Source organism: Gavialis gangeticus, unplaced genomic scaffold (assembly GCF_001723915.1).
Source record: "Gavialis gangeticus isolate Ggan-Ray unplaced genomic scaffold, GavGan_comp1, whole genome shotgun sequence".
Taxonomy (NCBI): domain Eukaryota; kingdom Metazoa; phylum Chordata; order Crocodylia; family Gavialidae; genus Gavialis; species Gavialis gangeticus.
In genome coordinates, this window is record NW_017729004.1 from 39,691,733 (window position 1) to 39,702,676 (window position 10,944).

General features: G+C 42.2%; 1 protein-coding gene across 2 annotated transcripts in view; it reads right to left on the minus strand.

The window, feature by feature from the left end:
- Positions 1–3,221: 3,221 nt before the first annotated feature.
- Positions 3,222–10,944, minus strand: part of THNSL1 (threonine synthase like 1) — an 8,032-nt gene continuing 309 nt past the window's right edge. The window contains exons 1-2 of one of the 2 annotated variants that reach the window (XM_019508278.1): positions 7,140–8,732; positions 3,222–6,228 (exon numbers count right to left, since the gene is read on the minus strand). In XM_019508278.1, coding sequence (XP_019363823.1) covers positions 3,959–6,181 — 2,223 coding nt within the window. In that variant the 5' untranslated portion in view covers positions 6,182–6,228; positions 7,140–8,732 and the 3' untranslated portion in view covers positions 3,222–3,958. Of the gene's footprint in view, positions 6,229–7,139; positions 8,733–10,944 lie in introns of those variants that run through there. The other variant, XM_019508277.1, reaches the window with a different exon arrangement.

The window sequence follows — 10,944 nt, forward strand, 5'->3', positions numbered from 1 at the left end:
CTCTGCAGCTAGCCCTTGTTCAGCTACCTACCTGATTGCTGCCCTCTCATACTAGCTTCCTGTTCTCCAAGTTGTAGGGGGTGCAAAGGGCCAAAGACAGGATCAGAGTCCAAAACACAGGCCAGACTAAGGTCAGGAAACAGATACTAAGTTACTAGATCAAGGGGAAATCCAGAGGCAAGGTCCAAATCACAAGTCAAGTCAAAGTTCAGGAGTCAGAGACTGACTTACCAAACCCAAAGGAAACTTCAGAAACCAGAATCCAGGAACAGAGCGAGCAGAGTCAGGGAAACTGGAGTACTCCATCACAGAGAGCTGCAGGGCAAACCTTCAGCATGAACTGCTGGCTGGTCTGGAGTCTGCTACCACAGCTAAAACTAAATGAATAGACTTCTCTTCCAGGAGCCAGTCAAGATGCCTTACTAGTGGCCAGCTGGCATCATCAGCTGGGGTAGAGCTGCCAGTCAAAGCCCCAGACAGATGTAGCCTGCTAGGCCATTATCCCAGGCTGAGTTGCCTCTGAGGGCACCTGACAGTGGGTCAGCTTTAGCAAGAACCATAGATGCTCTCAGTCCTGTCCAGCTCATAAACTGGTTGTTAGGAAAGTGAAAGGTGTGGGTTCAAACCACCTCTGGCTGTTTGAGGCCTAGAACCAAAGCCTAACTATGTAAGTACCCTAAAACTACATTACTGGGCAAAAGGTAGGTGAATCCTCTGCCTTTCAACTTCACTTGCTCAGTGTGCTCTTTTCTTTCTAAGGAATCTGGACTTAGGTGGATGTGCTTCAGCGGAAGAACTGGTGCTCAACAGATGTCTCAGTGGCTGTTCTGAATCTTTTCTCTTCGTGCACAGCATGCCAAATCTAGTACCTAGGGATCTTTTCAGGCCTAATTAGAAAAGCAAAAGGAATCCAGAGGCCTTTGTGGTTTTATGACATCCAGTGGGATGGAACAGGACTGCATTCAGTAGGATGGAGGAGAGTAAACTGGGTAAGTTTCAATTTGATATCTTAGAAGAATAGAATCTGGGTTATAATAAACTCCAATACTCATGAGAAGACAAAATCATATTGATCTAAGCTCAGCATAGCCAGACATTGTGCAATTTCCAATGCAATCCTGGGCTGCAAGCCATCCCTATTATGAAACATCAATATTATTTCAATCCAGGCTTTTTTTTTGGTTTTTAAATTGACAATCATACCAAATCATGTACATATTTGACACTGAGCACATATGAGTCCAGAGTGAAAAGTCTAACTTGGACTGCCAGAAATGAAAAGGTAGCAGGACACTAACACAATGGACCACAGATTCTTCTCTCCAGTAATAAAGTTGTGCTACCTTTTTTCCCCTCATGATATTGTACTAGATGAAAATGCTTAGTGTGCCAACATGTATTTGGGGGCCTTCCCATACCGCTTCTTGAGGAAAAAAAATATAAATTGAGTTTCCAGGATTACAGATACAATAAGGAACTATGATAGAGCTAAAAAGTGCAGAGAAAATAACTTGGAAACATCCTGAAAAGGATGCCATGCACAGCAATGGAAAAAAACTATGTTTAATGCTTACACTTACATTGAACAGTTCATCTATAAATTAAAAGGTATTATTTGTTATATTTATGATACAACATACATATTTTGGAAGCAACTCAGCCTGGGATAATGGCCTTAGTCTTATATATTGTGCGGGGAGAGCAAGGGGGGTGGATATAGGTTTGTGGGAGGGTGTGGGTGTTGTGGGGTGGATAGGTGTGGGTGTGTGGATATGTGGGCTCTGGGTAGGTATGGGGTTTGTGGGGGGTTGTGTGTGGGGGCAGGGTGGCTGGGGGTGTGGGAGGTGTGGGGGTCTGTGTGTATGACAGTTCAAATCAGTGTGCATGTGGGACTCACTCTATGAACACATACACACACACTCTCTCTCCCTCCCTTATTGTGCACATGCACACACACACTTTCTCTTTATCCCTCCCTCATTGCTCTCACTCTCTCCCCTCCCTCCCTCATTGTACAGACACATGCATGCACACCCCACCCCACTGGACCCGGGGTACCAGCGCATGTCCCATGCTCTCGTAGTCTGCCAACGCTGGTGTCCCAGAGCCAGGGCCAGCCAGAGCCCAGAGTGGGGCAGCAGGAGTCCAAGCCAGCAGGGACTCTATGAAGCCAAGCCATCCCCCCCCCCATGCTGGCACAACCCAGCCTGACTCCATAGCCCCTGCCAGCCCAGGCCCTGGGCCCCCACTGGCACTGGCCCTGGGACACTAGTGCAGGCCCTGAAATCCCGTCCAGCAGTCACCGCACTCCCACACACCAGCTCACTCCCACTCCCCCCCACCTGCCACCACTTTCCTACCCAACACCACTGCGCTTCAGCACCATGCAGTTCCCAGCTGCATGTGTGTAACCATAGGACTCAGCAGGAGCCAGCCCAGCCCATCCCTGAGGACTGGAACGACTGCCCGTGGTCCTCCCCTTCCTCCCTCCCTTCCCATTCTTATCTGGATTTCCCTCTCTGGCAGAGGGAGGCAGGAACAGCCCCATGGTCCCAGGCCAGAAGCCTCCACTGAGCAGAGGCTTCCGGTTGAGGGAGTGGAAGGGCTGGAGGTGGGGTGGGGCCTGACAGGCCTTGCTGCTGGGTCCTACTGCCCCTGACTCCTTTCATCTTTGACAGGCAGCCAGGAGCAGATAAATATTAATTTGCTAAATTTTTTAGGGGCCCCACAGGCCAGACAGAATGGCCTGGTGGGCTGCATCTGCCCCGCAGGGCGTATACTGGCCACCCCTGCTCTAGTCATCACCTGATAGAGGGAATCACATGACCTAAAATAGATTTGCCTTAGCATGGGAAAACTTAAAATGTGCAGTGGCATTAATGTAAATTTGTTCCCAATTTTCTTTTGTTTTCTGCTACTGAGTTTCTGTCTTATTTACACTACACCACACACACAAAAATCAAGAATAGAAAACTAAGAATAATACAAAAAATAAAGTTAGAAACTTCCAGAGGCATACTGAAGTCCTAAACATATACTTTAAATTTTACAGTTTAAAATGCAAAGGGTAGAAACTGAAGAACTGAATATTTTTATTTCATATTCAAGAAGATAGTTTCTATTACTTTTGTGTAGAATCTTCTGAACTTGTGAATTCAAATAAAAACTGTCAAAGTTGAAGCTGCAATGAATTATGGGAAGAAATATGCTTTAAAAAGTTATTAAAAAGATATAGAGTGAAGGTTTTTATTTCACACAAAAAAATACAAACTGTTGGTTTGAAACCCTTGATGTTTGATGAAGAGCAAGATTTTTATATAAAACTCCAGCTACAGTCAATACAAAGACAATATAAAGTAAGAGAACATATTAAAGAACTGTGTGATTGTATGGCTCAAGGGATGTAGATAATTTCACTTCAAGGTTTGCAATATTAATGTATACTATATTAGTAACAGTCTTCATATATTACTAGATCTGACAGCTTTTCAGTGCTCTGTGAAATGAGTTTAAGGGTTTAGCAAAAATTCCCAGTAGACAAGCATTCACATCACAAACTACATACACAACAAAAATACAACTCATTGCACTTGTTCTCAGAGGTGCCAGCAGCTGTCTTTTCTTTTCTTCTTAGCAGTCCTTCTTCCTTCCAGGTCAAGGCCAAGGAACAGTAGAAGGATTGCCTGGAGAAGCTGGCACTGCTGCTGTCCTTAGCCTACTTGTTCTGGAAAAAGGCACATCAGTATCTTGGGCTATCATTTCAGAACCTTCACCAGGATTCAAATTCTCACATGCATTGAACATTTTTAACAAGCAATGTTAAGCTAAAAATGAAAACGCGAACATGTGTTCTGAATGTAAACTGGGCACAGGTCTTGTGAATGATGCTTTTATTAAAACATGCATCTTTGTTGAAGAAAATATTTAAATTGACATAGAAAATGCCTAGTGAGTTTACTTAGGAAACTTTCATGAAGCGGTTTTGTATTAAGGTTTCTATATGTGCCATAAGGACATTAACATCAGCAGCGCAGACCTGATGTTTCTGCATCTCATTCTTTTTCAATGTCTCTAACAGGCCTCGGTGGACTGGAGGCAAAGGGCTGTAAGAACTCAGCAAGTGAAGCTGACTTAATGGATTCTGTTTTATTTCTGCAATCCTCAGAGCCCGCAAAATAGCAGGTGCAAACTTGGAATAATGAGCTGTAGATGAAATGATAACTGGGCAGGTTCTATCCTGTAATCGATCTGCAACGACTTTAGCAACAGCTGTGTGTGTGTCCAAAATATACCCAGTAGTACTGTATACAGAGTGAATAGCAGTTAAACAGTCCTCTTCAGAACACCACCCAGCCACCAGGTCCTGCTGAAGCTTCTCAAGTAGCTCATTCTGCAACTGAAAGTGGCTTTGATTTTCCAGCTGATTAAACAATAGTGTCACCAGCTGTCCATCACCATTAGCAATCAGATGCAAATGTCGTTCGAGGTTGGAAGACTTCAAAATATCTATTGCTGGTGACAAAGTACGTATTAGTCTTCTGCCCCTTAAGTCATAAAGGCCTGTTCTCATGAAATTGGTCAAAATGTTATTTTCATTAGAAGCACAAATACATTTCCTGATAGGTATTCCCATCTTTTTTGCATACAAGGCTGCTAATATGTTGCCAAAGTTTCCAGTAGGAACACACACATCTACTGGGTTCCCAAAAGCAATAATACTTTGATGAACGAGGTCAAGGTAGGCAGAGGCATGATAAATCACTTGAGGCAGTAGTCGAGCCCAGTTTATAGAGTTTGCTGCACTTAAAGCTGTTCCATATTCTGCAGTAAGAAAGCCAGTATAATCAGAATTGGTAAATATTTGTTTTATAGCCATCTGGCAAAAATCAAAGTCAGATTTGACACCTATTGCCCATCCATTTCCTCTTTGGCAGCCAATCATCTGAGATTTTTGAATCTGGCTCACTCCATCCTCAGGAAAGAGACTGGCCACAACAATTCTTTGCTTGTCAGCATCGTTAAGACGACTAAAACCATCTAAGACAGCACTCCCTGTGTCTCCAGATGTAGCTGTTAGGACCAAATAATTGCAGTTTCTGGGAACACAGTAAGCAAAGATATGAGGTAACAGCTGTGATGCAAAATCCTTAAATGAGGCTGTTGGTCCATGAAACAACTCAAGGAGAAACTGGTTGCCTGACAAGTGCCTAATAGGGGCAATTTTAGAACAGGTAAAATTCTCTCCATAAGCAATCTCAACAATTGCACCCAGTGTTGAAGCAGGTATATCAGCAGGATGTATACATTTTTCCAATATAATCTGGGCTCTTTCAACATAGGTTGCTTCTACTAAGCTTTGCCATTCTCCAGCAGTTAATTTTGGAAGCCCCTTCACAGGAACAAAGAGTCCACCATCAGATGCCAAGCCCTCAATCACAACATCACTGAAATATTTAGCAGGGTCTTTTTGATCGCATTTTTCAGACTTTACATATCTGGTTGAAATAAAAGTTTCTGCTTCTGAGTCTTGATACCTCTTCACTGCGTCAAGTACTTTATCTGCTATAGCCTCTGCTGTAATCCCACTTTCACAAAGAACCCGGATATCATACCACTTTTTATAAAACTGTTTCCTATACTGAAGTATGTCTCTCATGGAAATTTGAGGCCCCTGACCCACAATACGATCCAGTTTTAGGAATTCCAGTCTATCTATTATGTCTCTTGTGGGTACATCCAGATACACAACTAACCCATTTTTCTTCACGTGCTGCATACTTGCAGCATGCATTGGATTGGATCCAGTAAGGGAAATTACACTTCCAGATGCTGAAAACTTTAACAGGGCTTTTCCTTCCTCTTCTAAAAATTGTTCATTACCAATATCCTGCAATTTTTCTGACACACTCATATTCCAGGTTTTTTCAAGGACATCGTTGTCTACATCTATGACAGGACAGCCCAGTTTTTGACCTACTATTCTCCCTACTGTTGTTTTCCCAGCACCAGGAGGTCCCATCAGGACAATATTCTGATCTGCAGCATGACAGTGATTTGAGATCCATGACCTTCCCAGGTGTGCAAATGCCAGGGTCCTTGGAAAAATCAACTTTAAATGCACCTTAGAAACAGTGTTCTGGGTTATTAGTTTCAGATGCTGATATTGAACAATGTGATACATCTTCTTTTCTCTGATTTTTCAAGACAATTTTACAAGTGACTCAAGTGCTTTAAAGAGAAAAAAATATATACAGAATTAGTCATTTGTAGAAATAGATACATGAAATTAAACAAGGGAAAAAACCCAATCCATTAGAATGGAAAACTAATCATGGCTGTCTGCTACAATATCAGAGGAAAACATGTTTTTCAGCAAGACAATTCCCCCCCGATCTCCTAAACTGCACCTTCCAGTTCATTGACAAGTGTTATAATCATGCCTGAGTTTAATACAAGAAACTATGAGTTTACTATATCTTCATGCAAAATATGGTTTTATAAAAAAAATGCTGAATGCATGCAGAGCTTCTAGTCTAGTGGAAGACACTACCATTCATTCAAAACCTTTGTTTCTCTTATTCTAGAGAAATGGAGTCTGTATTATACCATATGAGAAAGCTGATCTCTGCATGTGTGTCCCATATTGAACAGTGGGCTTAGCTAAGTGTTGCTTTCTGAACTACTCAGAACCAGGTCCAAAAGAGAAGCTGTTGGGTGAATAGTTCACACTGCTAAGACTCCTGGCAGCCAACATTCTCAGAATAATAAGAACTCTTGGTGGCTGCTGGAAAAGATCCCAGAACTTAATAATACTATATTACCATAAGAACTAATACATACTTGTTGCTTAGACACTATGCAGATCCTAAATAGTGGTTGGTTCTGTGTCATTAACATCAGACTTATTTACAAAACCATACACAAGTCACCCTTATGAACAATATGCAATAAAAAATTATCCTCCCCAAATCCTAAAAACCAGCCTAACAGTTCTGGTTCTGATTTTTCAAAAAAAGCAAAAAAAAAGCTAGAAAACTCACTTAAATTTACAGAAAACTCAGACTACTGTAGCAATACTGGCACAGGCTCATCCAATTCCATTCTGCATAATTAGAATATACAAATGGTATCTCAAGTACTCCTAAAATGGAATCCTATTTCGTCTGCAGTTGACATGGATTGAGTGAAATTGGAGAGAGAATAATGTGAACAGACTCTATTCTCAAAACAGTCATTGGGCTAGGGGGCTCTCCAATGCTGATAAATCAAGCAGTTCCGAACAACGAGCTATTTTGTTTGCTCTGGGAAATCAATGCCAGTGTCAACATGAACTACAGAACAGGAATGGCGTGTAGTGTTCAAGGGGGCAGTCAAAATCTGCACAAGAGAGGAAATGACCAGCAAAAATCTGCACAGAAGCAGCCCTTCAGGACCACTTTCCATTTTATGCTGGAAAATAAGTCTGTCACTTTATTATTTTCTACTTAATAGCTAAAAAATGCTTATTATTTAAAATAACCAGTATTGTTGCATGATTTTATGGAAAGCAAACTTTTTCTGCTCTATAAGCTCAAGAAGTCAAAACATCATTGCTTGCATATTGTTGGCTACAAATGACTTGCATGGAAATTAATTCCCTGAAAGACTGTAGCCTTACTGGGTATTATAGTAACTACCACAAGAGTCGACTATCCCTAGAATAAAATATTAGAACTGTCAAAAACAAAAATACCCAAATAAACAAAACAATCTCTAAACATTTTCCAGGTAAAGTTGTTAACTAACTTAACAGGATTACTTTTTTAAAGTTATCCACAGCCTGTACACAGTTAGAATATCAAGCCTAAAACCAAGTCATCTAAACCTACAAAAATGGCAATGTTTTTAAAAAGTAATTGTTACTTGCTAAAATAAGCCAGGGTTGCCCAAGATAGGTGGGTTGTTTTTGAACAGGTTTAATGATTCAAAACCAAAAATGGACACAGTCGTTCCTAATAACTAGATTTTAGGGATTCATTCTGGTAGCTGGAATTCTGACTGCTTGCATCTCATGTTACACTGAAACACTTTATTAATTTTTAAACAACTTGTTTTGTACCCTTTATATAACCTACACTGCCAATCAACTTCTGATAAAAAGAGGTGTTTTGCTCTTTTTCTGTATTAGCAGGATAAATTAAATAAACTAACTTCCTTGAATCATTCACTACATATCACGTTTTCCAATCCTTGAATCAATCTCATGAGTATTCTCTGCACTTTCTCCATTCTTGCAACTCTCAGACTAAGGATAGAAGAATTGTGCACAGTATTCCAGTAAGAGTTGCACCCGCACAAATGCAGCCTTCCTAACTTCTACCAGAGATTCCTGAGTGTATATCCCAGGATCACAATAATCTTTTAAACTCTGTACTCAACTAGTTCCATCTGCACTAAAGCACCATCCAGATCTGAACTTATGTGGCTATAAGTGCAGAAGTAGCAACTAGATCCACATTGGTTCTTGGAGTGAAATTCTGCAGTATCCATGTTCCTGTCATTCTTTCTTCCATCTTCCGGGCTCATTATCATTGAAAAGATCAGTCTCCAAACCTCTGGTATCTATTATTTCACAAATCAAAGCAGCCACCTTTAACACCTTTATGTACAGTTTAAATTATGGTTTGTATGAGATGGTTTGGATAGGGATGATCCTGCCTCAGGCAAGGGGCTGGACTAGATGACTTCTGGAGGTCCCTTCCAGCCCTATTTCTCTATGACACTAGCACATTACAATTTCTCCTATCAACTCACATTTGTATAGAACAGTGATTCTCAACCAGGGTGGTGCAGCACTTTGGGGCACCATAAAATCCTTTTAAGGATGCAGCAGTGTGCCACACATTAACACTATTAGGTGCATGAACACCCATACAATTCACAAGATTAACAGAGATTTAAAATAGAACTTTTTTTGACACCACGGTCTTCTGACCTGTTGTGGTCTTTCTGAGTTCAGTGCAACAGAAGAAATATTTTATTTCTTTTCCACAGTCAAGAAATTATTAAAAGCTGAGCCTGCATTTTCCAAGGAGTGTCTCTAGTCTAAAAGGGTACAGTAGTTGTTGTAAATAAGGGTCGCCCAAATGGCAAACTGCAGACTGCATTTGGCCCCCAAGGGGTTAACCTGCAGCCCCCAGGGCACCACTCCCCCACAATGGCTGCTGCTGGAGTCTTTAGACTTCCCTCCTTCCCCTGGCTTCCTCTTCCTGCCCCTTGGGATGAGCCAACACAGCCTGCAGGGGTGAGGGAATCTGCAGCCTGGCATTTCAGGGGACACCCAGGGACCTGACACAGCATAGTTGTATCAGCACAATACAGTAGGGGGAAACTCATTGTGGTAGGTGGTGGGGGAGCCAATGTACCATGGCAAAGTATGCAGGTCACAGTGTAGCATCCATGGTGGAGCACCCATGGCACAGTGCAGTACTTGAGGGTGGGGGGGAAGCACCTGCCACAGTATAACACCCAGGGTCACGCCCCCAGCCACTCACATGTTGGACAGCCCTGTTTTAAATAATTAAATCCCTCCATGGGAAAAAAGGATGGATATGCATGTGGAATACATTGCTTTTTAATTGTTTTAAAATGTGAAAAGTAGGTTTAATATTCATTAGAGGCACAAAGTTGCATCCTGCTGGCTACAAAGATAGAATAAGTTTATTTGTGTAAATTCAATTTTTATTTTCCAGTTTCAAATGTTGTCTTCCTTTAACTACAGACTTCAACATATTTTTATTTCCTGAATAGACTTCATCATTACCTCATCTGCATTTCAAAGAACTTTCTATGCACCATATAAGGAGCCTATATGCCTAACCTAGGCTGTGGATTCCACTTGAGTCACACGCCTAAAAGTTAGGTGTTATAATAGTTATTCTTGAAACACGCAATTACGGACCTCATCCTTGCCTGATACGATACAGAACTGAATCGAGGCACCTAATGTTCAAGGCAACGATCCATTAACAAAGGCCTGGTGCACACAAAGTTGCAACAGTTTTACAAAAAGTTTGTTTTAAAAATAGATTGAGAGAAACTGGTGCACAGAAATTCCTCATTCAGCTTAAACAAGTCTCTATCAATTTTGTTTGTTTCAGTGTAAGCCCCATTTACACCAGTATGCGTGTCTACAAAGGGGGTTTAAAACAATGTTGTAAAAATTATTTTAAAAAGCTGGTATCGCTTCTGTATACAGGTAAGTCCTGAGTTAGGCCTGGTCTACACTAAAAAGGCTTTGACAACAGTGTTCAGCTGGCAAACCAACAGAATTGATACTGGCCAGAATGTTTCTGGGAGCATCCTTTATACCAGTTCCCAAACTAAGTAAGCGTAGAAAAAACACCCTTTTGCTAGCAGGCCTTTTACAACGTAGAAATACGAAAGCATCCACATCGTCACGTCACTTCCTATACCAGCAAGTTTTCCGCAGACCCAGCCTCCCTTATCAGGCCCTTACAGAGACGGTCCTGAACACATGCACCATTGGGAAAACAACTCATGGGCAAGGATCGCTGCCAGAGATCGAAGCTGGGCCATGACTGACTGCATGAGTGCACTTCGCAAGGAAGCCTGGAGCCCTGGACTAGGCTTGTACGACTGGTCTGGTCATCTTTCCTCTTCCACGCAGAGGCAAATGCCAGAGAGAACACGAAGGCAGGGACCATCGTGGAGTACACGGGTGTTCTCCCATTACCACCCAGGCACCTGGACCCACATCCTCAAAAGGAGCGAGCCGTCCATCTCCTAGTCATTTCTATGCCTTGAAGAGCCTGGGCCGCAGTCCCCTGCTCAGACTCCATGGGGCAGCTGCGCAGATGTCACCCCCAAAGGCCACATCAACGCAGAGGGGCGGGGTCATAGGGCAAAACGCGTCCGACTGCCGCCACCGGGGCGCCCCCTCCT